This window comes from Elephantulus edwardii, unplaced genomic scaffold, assembly GCF_000299155.1.
Source record: "Elephantulus edwardii isolate Elephantulus edwardi_28Jun2011 unplaced genomic scaffold, EleEdw1.0 scaffold00145, whole genome shotgun sequence".
Taxonomy (NCBI): Eukaryota; Metazoa; Chordata; class Mammalia; order Macroscelidea; family Macroscelididae; genus Elephantulus; species Elephantulus edwardii.
Window position 1 is genome coordinate 3,915,108 of NW_006399895.1, and position 20,461 is coordinate 3,935,568.

A 20,461-nucleotide genomic window follows, 5' to 3' on the forward strand; every position below is an offset into this window, starting at 1 on the left:
GAATTCTTGTCCACGGCTAGTGGAACTATGAAATGTACAGCCACTGTGGAAGCGGTATGTTTTCCTTACAAAGTTGGAAAAAGAAATGCCATATGATCTGGGAATCTCACTATTATATATATATCCTAGAGAAATAAAAGCCAGGACACAAAGAGATATATGCACACCCCTGCTCATCATAGTGCTATTCACAACAGAGGCATCAATGGAAACAACTTACGTGCCCATTATTTGAGGAATGGATAAACTATGGTGCACACACACAGTGGAGTAGTACACAACATTAAAGAATAACGAAGAATCCACAAAACCCCTCATATACGCTAAGTGAAATAAATCAATCATAAAAAGACTTAACTGCTCTGACAGAGACTGGTGGAATCCCTGAAACTGTGGCCTTTAGACATCCTTCAAGTCTGGAACCAAACCCACCACCCAGAGATTACCTTTTAGTGAAAAAACAGATCTATAAAGTGAATAGCAATAGTAGATAGGCATGTACCCCAAACAGCCAACCACACAAAACCCAAAGGGCAACATTTGCCAAAAGCAAAGTTCTGGAAGGGGCAAGAAGGAAGGATGAACGGAGAAGGGAGACCTAGGGAGGAAGCCGCAGAGTGCTATTACATTGAGGGCAGACTAACTGGACCAGCTAGGGCCAAGGGACTCCCTGAAAGGACCATCCTGAGACAACATTTAAACCTTGAACTAAAACGATTCTGCTGTCACCCTTTAGGGAAATAGCGGAGGAGTATACAAAATAAAGGACAGCATTTATAAGAGCAGTGTCTTACTTAAAAAATGAAAAACCTCATATCAAGCAGAAGGCCAAGAAGCCAACAACTACTTAAAAATAATAAACTGAAAAGATAAAAGGGTCGAGAAACAAGAGTGTGGCCAAAGGAACAAATATTGTGATAAATATAACAAATGTCAATGAACAATTTATGTGGAAACTGTCAAAATGGAACCTAACTTGCTTTGTAAACTTTAACCAAAAATATAACTAAGAAGAGTAGACTGCCTGTCTGTCCCCTGAAAAGTCACTGGTAGATTAAAATCTGCATAGATGTTCAGCCTTTTGATTATTAGTGCAACATACCATGGACCACACCACCAGAACACCTTTAATTATGTCCTAAAGACTATGGTAATTTTATTATTACTCAAAGCCAAATTGTTGCTTACAAGATTATCTCTACTTTTATGGAATAAGTTGGGCTCAAGGTCTCCTGTAGAAATAGACACAGGGTGGTTCATTCCTGGGTTTCGGCACCAAAAAATAGACACAGGGAACATGGAAATGGACAACTTCCCTAAGAATTTCACACGAAGAAGTCCTCTTTCCTATCTGAATAATGGCAAGAGAGTAAACACTTCTGTATCCTTTCTTATCCCCTTTATTAATGAATTTGAATACATAATGGGTTTTAAATTAATAAAGTATAAAAAGAATTATGAAAATTATTCACACACCTGGGAGAAAAATGAGACCAAGCAGAAAAAGGAGACAGTATAACTTTACTTAAGTTAGCAATTTTCTCAGAATGACTAGAAGGAGCCACAGACACGTAACAAAGAGTAAATAAAGAGGAAAGAAGGACAATGTTCACTTCTTCCTCAGCTTTTCTGTATTTCCCCTTCAAACACAGTACGGTTATTTGCCACCCCATCAACCCTGGCGAGAGCAGGCTTACCAGGGCGGGATCATCATGCTTGTAGAGGGTCACTGCAGGCACAGCTGGCAAACCCAGCCAGGGGCCAGGAGTGAGCGTCATGCTGTCACATTTGGTCGCAGCCTGCCAAAAGGAGAACCATGTTCTGTTAAATCATGAGAGAGATCACATAGCATTCAACAGTAAAAAGCCATCAGCGTCTGCATGAGTTCAAAGACTCCTTACAAATACCAACATTTATATTGGTTTATATCAACAACCTACCAGCACTGAGGACGAGGCAGAGCTTAGAGCCAATGTTGCCAGATTCACACTGAAAGAAAAAAACACCAGTCTGAGAAGAAATTACTCACTGTTGCTTATTCACCAAGTTTGTTTGTTTTGTTTTTAAATGGCTGGGCTGTTACAAGCTGACATTTAAATGCCTTCCAGGTGTGTTATGAAAGTTTAGAACAGTAACAAAATAGGGTTTATACAAATTTCAGGAAATCCTTGAAACTCTATTTTAACCTATATGTGTTTCAAAGGATGTCTCCTATTTATTTCATATAATGGTTGTACAGCTTCCAGTCTTCTCCAGATAGATAGTTTTTTTGTTGTTTTTTTTCAAAGGATCATACCTTGCACGATGCTGTGGATGTAGACTATATTATGGGCTAACCTGTGTCCTCTCCTCACATCTTTTAACAGTGCCAACTGCCTTCTGGGAAACCACCCCAATTTCCTCTATCCTGAGACCATGAGCGTTGGGCACAGGAGACACTATCACCTGTTCCAGAATGGACAAATGATCTAAACTATGAAGATTCGTGGAGATGACATTTCCTTGACCCAGTCCTTATTCAGTAGGAAACAACTTGTTGAGACTTCTGGGCCCCTGAGTATGAGTCTAGAAAAAAGCCTGGAGCTGCTACAGTTACTTTGCACGCATTGACAGGAAAGTCTGGTTGTAAGTGCAGGAAACAAAGAAGAAACGGAGCCAAGTGATGGAGAGAGAGAAAAAAGGGAGAGAGACTGGGTGGCCACAGCCAATCTAAACACTGGAGTTTCTAGTTACCCCCCACCCCAATCACCTCCTTTTGTTCACACCAATTTTGGCTATTTTGTTATCTGCAATCAAAAGAGCCCTCAGTGATACGTATTACCACAAAATGAGAGGTCAGACACCCACCAGCCATGAGGGCCGTGTGCACACCCAAGACAGAGCCAAACTTCCCAACTACTTACCCGTCCACATGAAGCCACAGGCCGTACTGCTCACAGAGTTCTTTCAAACGCCCAATCTTATCTGTGTGCCCAACTGCTGCAGTTCCTAGGACAGAGCAAATAAACCAAACAGGTATGTCGGGATAAGAGCTTTTACCCTTATCACTATGACAGAAATAACTTGTTACACTTCTTTTTTTAAAATTTTTTATTTTAATGAAAGTTTACAGACTTTGGACTTCCATTCATTCATTGTTGCACACTTTCCTCCCTGCCCACCCCTTCCCCATTACACTTCTTTTTTGCTGACATTTTTCTTTTGGATTAACTGAAAATCAACTATCGTCATGTTTATGATACCTGTATGTACCCTCTGTTATATATGCCAAGCTTGCTATCTGTGTTATTTAAAACCTGTTAAACATAGGTATGTATATCAAATCTATTTCTTTTTCACCTATTGGGTCTGTTGATTGAGATACTTTTAAGTCTTGCTGCCAAGATGGTAAATTTGTCAGTATACACTTGCACTTTATTAGTTCTTTGTTGTTAGGGACCAGAGAGTTGATGACGATTCCAGCAACTCTCTGGACAACAGATGGCAACCTTGCCCTATCCCACACCATCCTCACAATCCCTGTCATGTTCAAGTCCACTATTACAGTCACTGTGCCAACCCATCTCATCCTGTATCTTTAAGCAGAATTGACATGAGCTGAACAATATTAACCACCTCAAACATTCTCTTGCTAATCTGTCTACATTACATATTTGGTGGCTGCACCTTCAATGGTGTCTCCTTATACTTGTAGTTAGGTATGTTCCTTGCGTTCTAAATGTCCAGTCCATAGAATCTCAGCTACTGAGCTCCCAAACCTTCACCAAGTGCCTCAACAAACCAACTGACACAACTACTGGGGAGGAGTAAATACCAGAAAATGACTGGAAACTCTCAGTCCCTCTCACATTAAGTCTATCTCAAATTACACTCATCGGTGGGTGGTCTCATATGATTTGCACAAGATATAAAGTGCTGTGCTGGTGACTACTGCCCTCAAATCTCCTTTCCAGTTGGGCTCTACTCCTCACTAGCTCTCTCGCAGGTTTTCAGAGGCTGTCCATCACATGGGAGGAGACTGCCCATCCTTCTTTGGCAGAGCAGCTTGTGGATTTGAACCACGTGCCTTTGGGTTTGCAGTACAGCTTCTTACCACTAGGCTACTGTGTTTCTAGGGAACCTTAATGCTTGCTCAGACAACTTTAAACATAAGGCATGTATATACACATATTTCTTAAGAGCTAGTCTTTTTAATACTAAGGGTCTGGCTTTCCCTCTTACAGATCTTTGTTACTCAGTGCTACTCTAACAGAAATATCATAAATAGATGTCTTTAATACACACAAATTTATTTTCTTACAATTTAAGAAGTCAGGAGCCCAATTTCAGGGCACTGGCTCTAGAGAAAAGCTTTCTCTGTCCGCTCAGGGAAGTCCCTGCTCCTTCAGATTATATTTTAGTTCCTTAAAGATCTGTGTGTGGCTTGGCATCTATCTCCCCCATCTCTGCTTCTTTCACTAGCTTATTTAATCCTAATACCAATCTCAAAAGAGACTAATTTAAGATGTATCCTATACTAATCTCATTAACAGTTACAAAGACAATCCTTTCCCAAATGGGACTTTCACCATGTGCACAGGGGCCAGGATGTACAATACTTATTTTTGAAGGACACAATTCAATCCATGAAAATATTTAAAATGAGAAGGTTTCATTCTTGATACTTACCAGCACTTGCGACAAGCAAGAGGGGCAGTCTTCCTTTTTCTAAATCCTCTTTAATCAGTTTCTCCAGGAAGGCAACATCCTGGGACCAAAAGAAAAATCGCAAAAACATCAGGTGACCATCATAAAAGTTATAATGGAAACCTATGATCTTTAAAACATGATGACTCTCCAAGTCAATACCTCAAACCAATTCTTATGCTTGGAAATTTTTGTTTTCTTACATTACAGATGTTAGAAAATCAAATACTTTTCCTTGAAAATTAATTGAAAAAACTGGGTAAGCCAGACTAAAGTTAAACACTGCATATAAAAAGATTTTTAAAAAAATCTCTAGTCTTAAATATTCATACGAACAGAAAATATTCTTTTGGCCTGCTCCCTAAAAGATAGCCAAGAATGCATCATTAATATTACTCAACGATGTACCTGAATCAGAACTTTGATTCTGATGAAATGTAGAGCCCTAAAAACTATCCCTTTTGCTTCTGACAAAGGTTTATCACTCATATATCTAAAACACAATTGAAGTCAATTCCAAGTTTATAGTGAAGAACCTCATTTTCAAACTTTCCGTCACAAGCCCAGGCAACAGTGTAAACCATTTAAAAGTTTGAGCTTTAGGAGGATAAGCAGGTGCTTCATTTGACTGCCATATTTCAGTAAAAAAAAAGGCAACACGGTAAATAAAAGGGTCTCTGAAAGTCAGATACTCCTGACACACAGCCCCCCAGTCAACATTCATAGACTTTCAAGCACAGAAGCAGGTATTATTACTCAAAAGACAAGGCCTAAGCAATAAAGGAATAAAAGTATATGGATTTGGTGACCAGAAAAAACATGTCCAGTAAATAAGACGACGGTGTATAAAACATAAGCCCACATTATTTTATAAGCCGAAGAGCTGCCTCACCATCTGATGTTGAGATCCAAACACTGTGTTACAGGGCACACGACACAAGCACGGGAAGGGCAAGCCGAGCTGCAAGGGGAAACATGCAAATTTTCAAGACAGATCTTTGTCACCACTTTCTCATTGAGAAGGTGTATTATTATTATTTTTTTTAAATCACACTCCTTACAAATATTTAATACTACAAATGAACATTAAAATACATTGAAAAGGTTTTTTTTTTTTTAGAAAAAGATGAACTGTCAAGAGTTATGATGGCATATAAGGGGTATAGAACATGTAAAATTTTCTAAATTAGAATCTTTGACATAGTCAAAAATATATCAAAAACCCCCAAAATACCAACCTCACCCAAAACCCCTTTGCACAACAGAGAAATAACTGAAATCTGCAGATTCTGGGATGTTGTTCAGGATTCTTCTAGTCACTGGTAAACAATACCAGCTGAAGGGTTTGAAAGATGAATGGGTCCTCTCACTCAAAGCCACAGGTCAGAACCAGCCCATCTCATGGGAGAGAGATGGGCAATCGCTCATGTAAGTTACAGCTCTGAAAACCTGCTAGTGGGTCAGCTGGGTTGGTTCTGACAACACATAACAACAACAATATAGAAGTATTCTAAAAACTCTCCACTTTGTAACCCTTAAGCACAAAACATGATTTCCTGCTACCTGTGATCACAGCTCAGAATCAATTTAAGTCTTCTTGAGTTTTTCCCACACAACCTCTCAGGGCTTGTCCACCATTATAAAAGACAAACTGAGACCTCACTCCTGCTGGGTTTAAAATATTTTAAAAAATTTTTTGGTCAAGAAGCTTAACAATTCGTCTCAAAGAAGAGTCTCAACTGGACTATACATTACTTTAAAAATGATGAGTTTTAAGGGAGCTCTGGTGGCCTAGTGGCAAGAAGCTGCACTGCAATCCCAGAGGTACACGGTTCAAATCCACCAGATGCTCTGCTGAAGAAGGAGGGAAAAATCTCCTCCTGTACCAGTCAGATCTGATTTGACAGTACACACACAAAAAGTAATAATAAAATAAAAATTAACAACAACAAAAAAGATGAGTTTTAAAAAATACTAGTATACTTTGATCTAGTAACTCCAGATTACTCTGAAAACCTCCTCTAAGAATATAACCCTAAACATAAATAACTTTTAACAAAGATGTTCATAACCACACTACACAAACAGTATTATCTGAAACCGGTCAAAGAAAAGGAAAGAATTGAACACTTCAATTGTCCAAAGTGGAAACAATTAATTACTATATAATAACTTGAAAGAATATTTTTAAGAACTGTTAGAACATAATATGCTCCTGCTAGGAACAGAAAGTTAAAAAAAGCAGCTATAACCATACAAAGACCATATATAAACCCTTTTAACACATTCTGGGAAGAACTAAAATAAAATGTTGAATATGGTTATCTTTAAACCTTATAAAAATAGATATTATTCACAAATCATTTCTTTCCAAATTCATTATTCTACCTTTGCGTATTTTATAAAGACAAAACAAGAGTAACAACCATCATTTTACTCACTGAAAAAGAACAGCAGGTTTCAGAACAAACTTAAACACTGTTTCTTGAAAATATCCATCTTATTCCACATTACCTGATTACAAAGGTATTGGCCCAGGCCGGGTCTAGCAGCAGCACTAAGATATATAACGGGTTTTTTGTTATATAACACATTGAATCCATCCACTACAAAGTCTTCGTATCGTGAATGAAAGGCAAGCCTACAGATCTTTACGAGTCCTTCCCTTTCTTCTTCGTGGAAATAAGCACAGCCATTTTCATACCTTTAAGAGAAAGCCACACAAAAATGTTATTTCTTATTAACTCAGATTTGATACCCAAATCTTTAAATCACAGAAAGAATTATTTTCTAATACTAGAAATTGCCTCTAAGATCAACAATGGGAATAGAATCAAGAAACTCTCAGAGGTTTGCCAACTCAGGACAGCAAAATATTTTAAAGGACAAACTTGAACTATGTCCAAGTGAAGTGATGTAAATGAGTAAGAGAGTGACTCCCTCAAGTCCAAGGATTGAAAACATGGTTCTTGCTTATTTTAGAAGGCAGTTAGCACTTGGCAGCACAGGCACAGCTTTAAGCAGTTTTGGCTCTGAAGCATTCAAATTAAATAAACTGTCACAATTCCATGAAAATTATACCAATGCAATCACTATTTAATAAATGAGGACAGAGAGATATGGAGAGGTAAGCTTCAATATCGCAGATCTAGTAAAAAGAATGACAGTTTAAACTTGAGCCATTAATAACTTTACCTGAAAATTCTGCAGAGCCATAAGGTTGTATCTGAAAGTATCCTAGTTGTAAGTTTTCTCAGCTTCTCTTTGTGTAAAGTAGAAATATAAGCTCCCAGACTATGCCCCAACAAAGCCATGTGAGCTTGCTCGCCAATATTCTGGATTCTGTTAATCAAAATTCATTAGATAAAAAAAAAATATATTACCATCAAAGTATGCTTATTCGGGAGATACTCAGAACTGCAAAGAAATTTATGTTAAGACTTAAAATGTACTTTATAAGCCAGAAGCAGAAATTCAGATAATTTTAGAAACTCTACGAATATAAAGATTACTGACTGCTTAGGGAGGAAATGATTTTAAAATCTGAGTCCTGGGAGACAAATACGCCTTTTTGTTGTGTTAATGAGTACCTAATAAACAATCAAACTACTCTGTGGATACTTTTCTAATTTTAAGAAAATTAGGCCAGTCTTAAAACCTATGGAAAAGAGAACTAAGATAAACTGTACAAAACAATTTTTAAAGAATCACTGGATAAAGAGTAATTTCCTCCATTAAAAAGCTATTTATAACAGTAAGACATACAATTCAAAGAGAAAGAGGCTGTTGTTTTTTAAGTATTTATTCATTTTATAATTAAAATGGATGAACTAATTTTAATTTTTCTTTGGAAGAATAACTAAACCATCATGGAAATGGCAAAAACCTGAAAAGGATAAAGAGGAACACAGTTCACAAAGAAGGAAGTAGGTATTAAAAATTACATACACACAAAAAAGCTCAACTCTGTAAGAACGAAATTAAAACTACGCTGAAATACTCTTTCTCATCTGTCATTTGGGCAAAGATTCTTAAGTTTGGTAAGGTGCAGGCAAGGTGTGACAACAGCAGTCCTCTCAAGCATTGCTGGTGGGACGATTTCCAATGGAGGGACTCTACCACAACTACAAATGTACTTATTATCTGACTCAGTAAGCCCACTTCTGGGACTTAACCCCACAGACACACTACCATTACGAGAAATGACACATAAACAAAGTTACTGGCTGCCACAATGTTTGCAACAGCAAAATTTTAATTAAAAAAAATAGTTAAATAAAACACAGTTCATGAAAGAAAACCTAAATAGCTGTCAAAGAAAGAAGTTCAAAAAAAGAAAGAAGTTCCTTTGTGCTGAAATTCAATGAACTCCAAAACTGAAGCGAAAAAAGCAAGGTAGAGAGTAATGTGCACAGTGCTGGAAGCAGACACTGTTACATATGCGTGTCTGTAAAATGCATATATAAGGGAGCTCTGACGACCTAGTGCACAGGGGGCTGTGCTGCTAACCCGGGGGTGGTGGTCCTCTAGCAGTCTGAATCAACCAGCAGCTCCAAGGGATGGACACTCTCCTCCTGTGTGATTTACAACCTCTGAAAACCCAGTGGAAGATCAGCTATGAGTCGGCTCCAATTTGACAGATTAACTGCCTCTGAAAACCTGCTGGAGGGTCAGCTACGAATGGGTCATTAGGTTCCAACTTGACAGCAAACAACAATTATATATATATAAAGAATAAAACCCAAAACAGCGGAATTTCGTTTTAGTAAAATAGTATGTTTCTAAAAAGAAAGTATATATAAAATACATGCTATGAAACTTCTCTAAACCCATTAACTATCTCTTTGATAAGAAACAGGTGTGTAATTGGGATCGTGCATGGAACTTTCAATGAGACAGGGACTGCCTGAGCAACTTGAAAGAATGCAAACACTAACAAAAGGCAAGAGCCAATCTACCCGCAACGAGAAATCCCCAGCCCTTTCCGTTACCGGGAACTTGGGGGCGCCTTGTCTTCATCCCCATGCATCAGATTCTGAACCAGCTGGAGGATGCTCACCATATCCTGTCCGCTGCAGAAGAAGAGCCGACAGGTTAGGAACAACAGCACACAACCCCTAGGACTCTCCCACTTTTGTCCTCAGACACACTAGCTTTGGCAAAGTTTTTTTTTGTTTTGGGTTGTTTTTTTTTTTTTTAGTTTTAAAAATTTATTTTAAAAAAATTTATTTATTCATTTATGAAAAGTAATACATGCTTGCTATGTATTGAACTGTGTACCCTAGAAATAGATTTTGAAATCCTAATCACAGTATCTGTAAAAATGGAGCTCTGGTGGCCTTGTGGAAAGAAACTGCATTGCAATCCTGAAGGCATGCGGAAAGAAACTGCACTGCAATCCTGAAGGCATGCGGTTCAAATCCACCAGCTGCTCTGTGGAAGAAAGATGGCCTATCTCCTCCCCTGTGATTAACTGACTGAAATCCTGCCAGATGGTGAGCTACAAGTTGGTTCCTACTTGATTGTACATAAAACTACAACTGGTGGCTAAGCTTGTAGTAACTACAGGAGAAAATGGGTTGTTTGGGTTTTTTTCCTTTTCATCGTTTCTTAATTGCGATTTTAATAAAAGATTATAGAGAACTTGGATTTCCATTCATTCATTGTTGCACATTTTCCTCCTTGCCCACTCCTCGCCCCCTAGTTCGCATTTCTCTTTGAGAAGAAAAGAAAAATTCATTGTTATACAATCACCCACCCACTCCCCAGCCCTCTGTTCTATGCAGTTCTTATTGTGGACTCTTGCCATGCAAATAATACCTAATCATATATCCTTTTTATTATTTTTTTATATATCCCTTTTAAACCGTTTTCCCTCATCTGTTTCAATGCAGTGTACATTTTCTTAATTTCCCCTCAAACCTGATGTCAGTCCTGTTTCATAACAGTGGCAATATTCAGTATTTGTCCTTTTGTGATTGAGATATGTCACTCAACATAATGTCCTCCAGGGTCACCCATTTTTTTTTTCTTTTTTTCTTCTTTTTCCTTCTTTTTTCTTTCTTTTTTTTTTTCCCCACATCGGGTCACCCATTTTTATACTATTTCATGAGTTCTTTGTTTTTCAATGCAGCTTAGTATTCCATTATGTGAATATACCAAAGCTTCTCTATCCAATCATTTGTTGATGGGCAACTGGGTTGTTTCCAACTCTTTGCTATTGTGAACAAAGCCACAATAAAGATGAGTGAGGATATATCTGCTTGGGTGGTAGTTACGGTTTCTCTGGGGTATATTCCCAGTAGTGGAATTGCTGGGTCAAATGGTGCTTCTATTTCCAACTTTTTGAGAAAGTGCCATACTGCCTTCCATGGTGGTTGCACCATTTTACACTCCCACTAGAAGTAAGGGTTCCAGTCTCTGTGCAACCTCACCAGCATTGGTTGTTTGCTGCTCTGCTGAATTTTGTTGTTCTTACTGGGGTGAGATGTTATCTCACAGTTGTTCTGGGAAAATGTGTTTGGAGGTATGGCTTACATCTTTTTAAAAACAATTCTCAAATTATGAACTGAATTTAGAAGAGAATACTAACTATTACACATTCTGTCTTAATATCAGTTTGATCATTAAAGTTTCATCAGCATTATTCTGTCAATCTGTCTACACCTATTGATCTGAGGACAACAGAGAAAAATATTTAGTAAGCATGCTATGAGGGCTAAATGCCTTTATAAGATGCTGGAGCGTCACAGAAGCAACTAGAATGCTCCACTATTTGTAACAGCCAAAAGGTCAAAACAATCCAGGTGCCCATCAGTGGATGAATGGATAAACAAAATGTGGCTACACACACAACGGAACAGTAATCCATCATCCAAAGGAACGAGTGTTTCAACGCACACTACAAAACAGGGGAACCTTGAAAACATTCTCCTGAGTGAACTAAGTCAGACAAAAGACTATGTCATATGATCTCAGTTACATGAAAAAACTACAAAAGGCAAATTAACAGAAACACAGTGGATGACAGGTTACCAGGTTGTTGGGGGAGAGAGAAAGAAACAGTTGTTGCTTAATGGGTACAGAGTTTCTGTTTAGGGTAATAAGGTTTTGGAGATAGAGGGGTGACCATTGCATAACACTATGAATGTAATTAATGGGACTGAACTTTACACTTAAAATGGTTAAAGTGGCAAATTTTGTTTTAATTGTATTTTTCTACATTATCAGGATAAGAGTGGATAAACCACTGCATTGGAACAGATGAAAGAACTGCCTAAAATGAATATATGATTAGGTATTTTAAGTCCAGCAACAGCCCAGAAGAAGAGATGTATCACTGTAAAGAGGACTGGAGAGGCAGGGGAGGTAGGTAATTATGCAACAATGAATGATTTTTTTTTAAGTGAACTGGGAGAGGGGGAAGTGGGAAATGTACAGCAATGAATGAATGAAAATACTTCTCTGTAAATGTTCATTAAAATTACAACTGAAGGGGGAGCTCTGGTGGCCTACTGGCAAGGAGCTGCAACTACAATCCAAGAGGCGGCCTACTGGTAAGGAGCTGCAACTACAATCCAAGAGGCGCACGGTTCGAATCCACCAGATGCTCTGCCGGGGAAAGAGGGACAATCTCCTCCTGTACCAGTCAGATCTGATTTGACGGTATGCTCACACACACACACACACACACAAAAAAAAAAACCAAAAACAACTGAAATAAAATTTTATTTTAAAAAAATGCCAGAAACATGCCACCATAAAAGCATTGAGATTTTCATTTGATTAAATTTTTTTTCTAAGTCAGGAAAAACCCCCGACACTGCAATACTGTTAGTATATCCAGTTTACTAGACATAGGGATCTTGTCTGTTTAGATTAACAACCTTAAAACATGTAATGCAAGGATCATTTATTACTACCTCTTCACCCTCCATGCAGGAAATTTGAGATTTGCTTAGAATAGAAATTTTTTTAAATCCAAAATGCTAATTTGTGCTCACTTATAAAAGGTGAAAAATTATGAGAAAACTATGAATATATGAATAGCGAAAGCAAGCAAGTAATGGCAAGGCAACGTGTAACACAGTAAATATCTCCCACGGGAGAAGGCTGAGCTACTTCCTTCTGAAAATCTGCTGCAGGGCCAGCTATGAGCTGGTTCCAACTCACTAGTACTCAACAACAGCGCAATTTCAAAGGTCCTTGTTTCAAACAGACACTGTTCAAACAATCCCAAAACACCTGCTTTCCCGTTCAGGGCACTATGTGGGGATCAGGACAAACTGGGGCCCTTGCCAGGTGACCCTGAACAAGCCGGTTTAAAGTCCTTAAGACTTCTGAGACATTATAGCATTACTATGAGAATACATGTAAAACCAATTAAAATCCTATCTGCCTGGTACATGACTAATTAATCCTGAAGGCATGTGATTCGAGGCCACGAGCTGATCTGCGGGAGAAGGATGGACAATCTCCTCTCGTGCGATTAAACTGCCTCTGAAAACCTGCCTGGAGGGTCAGTTATGGGTCAGTTCCGACTCAATAGTACAGAAAAATAAAAACCCCCAATATTATTATTGTTGTTGTTATTATTATTCTCTGGTGGTGCTGGCCATAAGGAGTTGTGGTACCTCAATGGTGGTTCAAAGCCACCAGCAGCTCCACAGGAGAAAGATGGGCAGCCTCATCCGTGCGAGTTATCAACTTGGAAAACCCTCAGGAAGGTCAGCTATGAGGCAGTTCTGACTCAATGGCAATGGGCTTGAGGGTTTAAAAAAATTAGTATTCCTAAGTGTGAACACTCCTAGCTGGTGGCTTTAATTTAATGCCTGTCACTCTGAATTACCAATGTTCTAGCAAGTATTTTTTCTAGAGAAACTTCTGTGGAAATTAATAAGCCTCCAGCCTTTTTATTCCTTCCATTGTAGTGCACCATCAAGTTGGAACAAACTCATAGCTGACCCTCCAGCAGGTTTTCAGGGGAAGTGAATCGCATTAGAAGAGACTGCTCATCCTTTTCCAGCGGGGCAGCTGGTGGATTCGAATCACGTACGTTTGGGTTGACAGCACAGCTCCTTACCACTAAGAGCTCCCATTAATAAGTCTGGAATGAGAAGATTTAAAAGGATCTTGTTGTAGGAAGCACTTCACACCTAAGCTTAACTCTGGAGCTTCTGTCAGTACCATTCATATTGCAATATTTAAAACTACTAGTAACTGGGTGTGTCATCAGATTTGACATCTGTTAGCACACTGTGGTCCTTCCTCTCTACTTATCCTTTGTGACCTGTACATTATTTATATTCAGGTCAAATGACAATTTCGGAAAGTACTATTTACCTAGGTGCAGCTTCCTGATTAGTTTTAAGTAAAAAGCTACTTGCGGGAAGCTGGGCTGATGCTTTAATTACACAGTGAGTGCTAACATCCTGTGAAAATGGTAGTCAGAGAGCTGCTCATCTTTTCCTAATCTCTTCCCTGCTAGCTCAAACCACAGGACTTGACAGATTTGCTTCCAGTGCGGAAACATAAATCACTTTGCCAATAATGTGATTAATGGTGACATTTGCCTTATATCTACTACATTATAAAAATGAGAAATCTTATCAAATTAGAGTATGTTTTACAAGAAAGCTCCGTCTACCAAATTGATTACAGGTTTCATGAATGTACTATGCCAGCGATAACCAAAAACTCAAGAGTCTTTTTCCCCCCAGACAGAGCTTTAGAGTCATGAAGATTGCTGTAAACAGCCCAAGGAGGAGGGGGTGGCAGGCTCAGCATGAGCGCCAGTCAGCCGGCGGCCTTCCAGGGTTCACCTATTACCCTGCACAGGACTCTACTGAAAGATGCTTTGTGTTAACTGAAAATGATGAAACCATGATAGCAAACTCTGACTTACACCCAAGCTACAGACTTCTTCTCACTGTCACTTACCTGCCCTGGAGTGGTCCTGGGATGTCATCTGATTCAGGCTGCTTTTCATTTTCCTCCTCTGTTCTCCTAACAGAAAGAAACAGAAATTTGATATGATAAAATGAATAGTTGCGTTTTTAGTTTAAAACATCTGGGCATACAAGTATGCAAGAATACTGCCACCAAGAATCTTTTTCCCCCCCTTATTGTATACCATCAGGTCAGATCCAACTGGTACCGGAGGAGACTGGAACTCCTTCTCCAGCGGAGCACTGGTGGATTCACACCACATGCCTTCGGGATTGCAGCATCAGCTTCTTGACTCTAGGCCACCAAAGCTCCCTTCAATAATTTTTTAGTGACTCACTCAGGACCCAAAACCCATTTCCCGTCCCCAAAACTACCAACTTCCAAGCAGCCCAGATAGTTTTGAATTTCAGGAAAAAGAAATCACACACACCCCACAAACACACACACAATGATGCAGGCCTTTTTTAAATTAGATAATGCACCACATGACCTGAATATACAATCAAAAGTATTTATAGGGTTGGGGAGGGAATGAGGAAAGAGTGGCTAGATAATGAACACTGCTTTAGAACAGATGAGGGGAAGAAGTGTCCAAAAGGAATGTATGATTATGCATTACATGTATGAAAACAATCTGGAACAAGGGGTGCACTGCACGCTGGGCTGTAGGAGGGAAAGTGGGGGTGGGGGAGAAAATGTGTAACAATGAATAAAAAGAAATTTAAAAGAAGTATTTATAGATTCAATATTAAGTAAATGAAATGCCCAATAGGCAGACTGAAATAAATCCTTTCCTTTTGTTTCAAAACTCTTTAATTATAAAGCACCTTCTGAGACAAACAACAATTTTAAAGTGGGCCAGGAGCAAAGCGTGATACTGTGAAACCAAACCGAGAGGTATCATTACAGGTGGCGGCCAGCGCTTCCTGTTCCAGGACAGGTTGAACACGTTTCACAGGGTCACTTCTGCTGGCATGCTCACCTCTCACTGTCCTCCAGTATCTTCATCGCCTCCTTCAAGTTCTTCCCCATTTCAGCTAACGTAGGGTCTACTATCTAGAAAATACACACATAAAAAAGAAATATTAAAATCCTCCACCTTCTTCTAGATTTCTTAAACAGTGTATGTTTGATACTAAAAGCTTTCAAGATTACAAAAACCACGATTTAAAAAGCCTTCCACAGCCCCTTCACAGAGGACTCACACTTCAGTAACATGTATCCTTCCAGATTTTCATATTTACAGGCACCTCTGCAACTTACTCGATTGGTACTCTACACTGAATATGGGTCCATGTCAGTGTATACACTTCATTCTTCTTTACGTCTTATTCTAGCCTATGGATGAGGCTGCTGTTGATTGCCATCGAGTTGAATATGGCTCATAGCGACTCTATGAACAAAAGACCTAATGCCTTTCCGTAACTATTGTAGCTTCTCCAAGTTCATAAGAGTTTCCATAGGCATGGTTTGGAAAGTGGATGCCACACCTGCTTCTACACCTGTTTTACAGCTGGGTGTTCCATCAAATACTGTCCACACTGGGGGACCATTATGGTATTTGACACCCCAATAGCACAAGGTTCAGCATCAGAGAAAACCCAGTTCAACTCAGTACAGAAAAATGACGAAGAGTGATGTACAAAGTGATGTAGCTTTGTTTTTAAGCAAGCTCTGATTAATCAACGCACAGGTTATTCCATTTCTTCATTACTAGAAGCAAGGTTCAGAAAAGCCTGTATAGTACACTGTTTGTTTCACCTGTTATGGCAGGCTGACAAATAACCTTTTAAAAATGACAGCTATACCTGAAACGTGTACGTTACCTTACACAGTATACTGAACTATTTTCCTTCAAAATCTGTGTTGGAATCCCTACCCCTGCAGTCTGTGGATGTAATCCTATTCAGAAAAGGGGCCTTTCTGTTATGTTACCTAGATCATACCTGAATAGGGCAGGTTCTAAATCACTGCTGGGTTATGGCAGGTAAGACACACATGCATACACAGATGCCACATACGGTTCACCAAACAATGTCTGACGACAGCAAAATGGAAGAAGTCAACAGGGCTCAGTTTGGTTTGTACCTGTACTTTTTAGCCTCCAGAACTGTGAGAAAATGCATTTCTGTGTTTTAAAATCACCTTCTTACAGGGAGCTCTAGTGCCTTAGTGGTAAGGAATTAGTCTGCCAACCCAAAGGTTCCAGCTGCTCCGCAGGAGAAAGATAGGCAGTCTCCTGCGAGATTTACTGCCTCTGAAAACTTACTGGAGGGTCAGCAATGAGTTGGTTCCAATTCAATGGTACATAACGACAACAACGACAAACCATATGTAATCTCCTATTTAAAAAAAAATCACTAAAGGAATAAAAATGAAATGTGTTTAAAGCCAAACAAACAAACAAATAAACAAAATTCCTAGATGCAACTCTCTTCTAAAACAGCTGATTTAAAACAACTATACCAAAATTCAACAGAACAGCAAACAACAAATGCTGGTAAGGTTGTGGCGAGATTAGAACCGTTATTCACTGCTGGTGGGAGTGTAAAATGGTGCAACCACTATGGAAGGTGGTATGGAGCAGTCTCAAAAAGTTGGAAATAGAAATACCATTTGACCCAGCAATTCTACTACTAGGAATATACACTAAAGAAACCAGAGCTGCTACCCAGACAGATAAATGAACAGCCATGTTTATTGCCACATTATTCACAATAGCAAAGATATGGAAGTTACCCAAGTGCCCATCAACAAATGAATGGATAGGAAAAGTATAGTATATTCACACAATGGAATACTATACAGCACTGAAAAACAAGAAACTCCTAAAATATTATACAACATGGATGACCCAGGAGGACATTACAGTAAGTGAAATACCTCAGTCACAAAAGGACAAATACTGCATAAGACCATTGTTATAAAACAGGACTGCCATGGGAGTAGGAGGGAAACTAAGAAAAGAGGGGATAAATAATGAACACTGCATTAGAACAGATGAAGGAAAAAATTGTTTAAAAGGAATTTACGATTAAGCATTATTTGTGTGACAACAGTCAGAATAAGAGGTTCATTGCAAAGTGGACTGGGGAGGAGTAATGGAGAGGGAGGAAACTGTGCAACAATTAATTTCTTTTTAAGTGAACTGTGGAGGGGATGGAGGACAATGTGCAACAATGAATTGGTGATAATTTTTTTAAAATACAAAACAGCTGATTTATTAATTGGAGGTGTCAGGAGCTAAACATCCCAGCTATCAACCTAAACTTTTCATTAATATTACCTATTAATAATAATAATAATAATCTTAAAAGTAACAAAAGTAAATTTATAAAAAAAACCATTTTAAATCCTTGAGGAATCAAATATACTCATTTTTCTTTCTTTGTTGTTAATCTCCTCCCTCTTCAAGTCTATCTCTAGAAGGCAGGCGACTGTATTTATGTTATCTTATCACCTACATTGATAAGATCTCACACATAGGCATGCAATATACTAGTTTATAGTCAGTTTTGCTTAAGTCCTCAGACAGAAAGGAGTTTCTACTCAGGATACTGTATTAACAGAAGAATTGGAAAGCGTTACATCCTGGAAGGGCCTTCAGGAATCTAGTTCAGTCATGTTGCTCAGACTCTTCAAATGCGAACAGACGTTTGAGCCAGAAGGTTAGGTTCACAGGACTTCTGGCTCCCCACCCTCTATGAATCAAATCAGCTCTTTTAGGACAGGGTTTCATGTAGGGTGCTTTTTTTTCTTTGTTTTGTCTTAAATTTATTTCATTAAATGAAAAAAAAAAACCAAGAAATTGGGGGGAAGCATGAAAATCCATAAGTCTGGTCTAACTTTATTTTTTTTCACTTAGGCATGATTTATTATATACACAAATACAAAACTCAATGACATATGAACACAGTTTTCCGTTATGGTAGTACACATCCTAAAACACTGAGATATATAACCAGGGAACACTTCTCAATGCCACCATGCATCAGGATCATACAAAGTGCTTAAGAATTTTTGTTTATCATGTCAACAACTTCTTACTTGGATCCACAATCCTTGGTACCAGCAGTAAGGAAATAAGGAGACGCATTGCACTGGGAAAATCTGAAGTTAGGGAACTCTCCAAATTCTTGAGGAGTAATGATGTCAGTTTGAGGACTAAGGTGTGTCTGGTTCTGGCCATGGTCTTTTCAATCACTTGCTATGCATCTGAGAACTGGACAATGAATAAGGGTAACAGGAGAAAAATTGATGCCTTTGAGCTGTGGTGTTGGAGAAGACCTCTGAACATTCCATGGATGGCCAAGAGAAGAAATCTATCTAGGAAAGGGTATAGCCAGAGTGTTCTTTAGAGGCAAGAATGATGATGAGGCTTTGCCTCACATACTTTGGACATGTTGCAAGGAGGGGCTATTCCTTATAGAAGGACATGATGCTAGGAAGGGTAGAGGGTTGACAAAGGAAAGAAAGACCCTTGATAAGGTGGACTGACATGGTGACTGCTGCATGGGCTCTTGTGTATCAGGAAGCATGAAGATTGCACAGGATAGGTCAGGGTTCAGATCTGTTGTTCATGTCACTATAAGCCATACTCGACTGGAAGGCACCTACAATAACAATAGATCATGTCCAGTTGATGTGAAAACACTTTCTGCATGGCCTGACATTTTAAAGGTAAGGAAATTAAGAGGTAAAGTAACCTGTCCAAGGTCTTATCTACAGTAACTCAAAGGAGTGCCTGGTTTCCTAACTCCTGATTCCAGGCTGTCTCATTACATCACTCTGCCTCTCACAGGAGATTACAAAATCCCAACATCCAATATGATTTTGTTTTCCACTGATAATGTAGATATGCCCGTGAATGGGTTAGAAAGCAATCGAAAAGGGCTCAGTGTCACTCAACTGATGATTATGAATGAGCTGGACAAGGGATAAGTAACAGTTGTGAGTTTATCAGACCTCCTTAGTCTACTATTCATGTTGTGTCCTTTCCTGCGCCAAGGCCAATGTGTCAGCTGTAGAGATAAACAGTACTGCTTGCTCCTTGTATTTAACACTTTCAACTACCTCTAGTCATTTATGCGATACAAATTCAAAACACCATGAAATCTTTATAAAGAAAATGAATTTCACTCTTTCACTCTCTTCTGTCGGCAGGCTCTGGTGTGCTGGATACAATAACACATCTCTCTAAAAGTGTAACACAGCCAGATTTACTCACAGAATTGGAACAAACTTTTCTGTCAAGACAAGACAAGAGAGTTGGTTTACAACCAGAAGCAATTCTGTATAAGAAATGTCTATTTTAAGCACTAGAATCACGTGTAGTGACGAGGTGCCTCCTGTGTGAAAGGCAGGAGGAACAGCAGATTCATGTGCTCATGCAGGGGTCTCACTCATAGGCCACACTCGCTGAGTGAGCAGCTTACACTTCCCATCTCAGTCCTTGTCTCTTCTCTTTGGGGGGGGGAGGGGAGCAGAGGTCGTTGTGATGTCAATCAGGCAGCCACGACTCTCTGGCCTGGCAATTACGATGTAGCCAATCCCCTTGATGAGATGTGATATGTCACAATCACCCCAAGGGGAGAGTATTCAGGAGTGTTGCCAGTGTCAAGTATATAAAGAGATCATGGCAACATTTTTGTGTTTTGCCTGATCAGGATTCAGCATCTGTTCCTGTCAATATGTGACCTTGGACTTGGGTCAGTGGTCCGTTATATACTCCCTGCTGATCTTGGATTTGTCAGCCTGGCAGCCTCTAGATTGAGGTTTGACCTACAAACCTGGGACTTACTGTCCTCTGCAAACGTGTGTCATTCCT

At 39.1% G+C, this 20,461-nt stretch overlaps 1 protein-coding gene across 1 annotated transcript in view; it reads right to left on the reverse strand.

The window, feature by feature from the left end:
- The window catches only part of LOC102847907 (pyridoxal-dependent decarboxylase domain-containing protein 1-like), a 43,439-nt gene that overhangs the window by 22,299 nt on the left and 679 nt on the right, over nucleotides 1-20,461 (reverse strand). The window contains exons 2-11 of the mRNA XM_006894499.1: nucleotides 15,617-15,686; nucleotides 14,626-14,691; nucleotides 9,678-9,758; nucleotides 7,882-8,028; nucleotides 7,201-7,390; nucleotides 5,579-5,647; nucleotides 4,669-4,747; nucleotides 2,904-2,988; nucleotides 1,941-1,989; nucleotides 1,698-1,799 (exon numbers count right to left, since the gene is read on the reverse strand). Of these exons, the coding sequence (XP_006894561.1) occupies nucleotides 1,698-1,799; nucleotides 1,941-1,989; nucleotides 2,904-2,988; nucleotides 4,669-4,747; nucleotides 5,579-5,647; nucleotides 7,201-7,390; nucleotides 7,882-8,028; nucleotides 9,678-9,758; nucleotides 14,626-14,691; nucleotides 15,617-15,686 (938 nt within the window). The remainder of the gene's footprint in view (nucleotides 1-1,697; nucleotides 1,800-1,940; nucleotides 1,990-2,903; nucleotides 2,989-4,668; nucleotides 4,748-5,578; nucleotides 5,648-7,200; nucleotides 7,391-7,881; nucleotides 8,029-9,677; nucleotides 9,759-14,625; nucleotides 14,692-15,616; nucleotides 15,687-20,461) is intronic.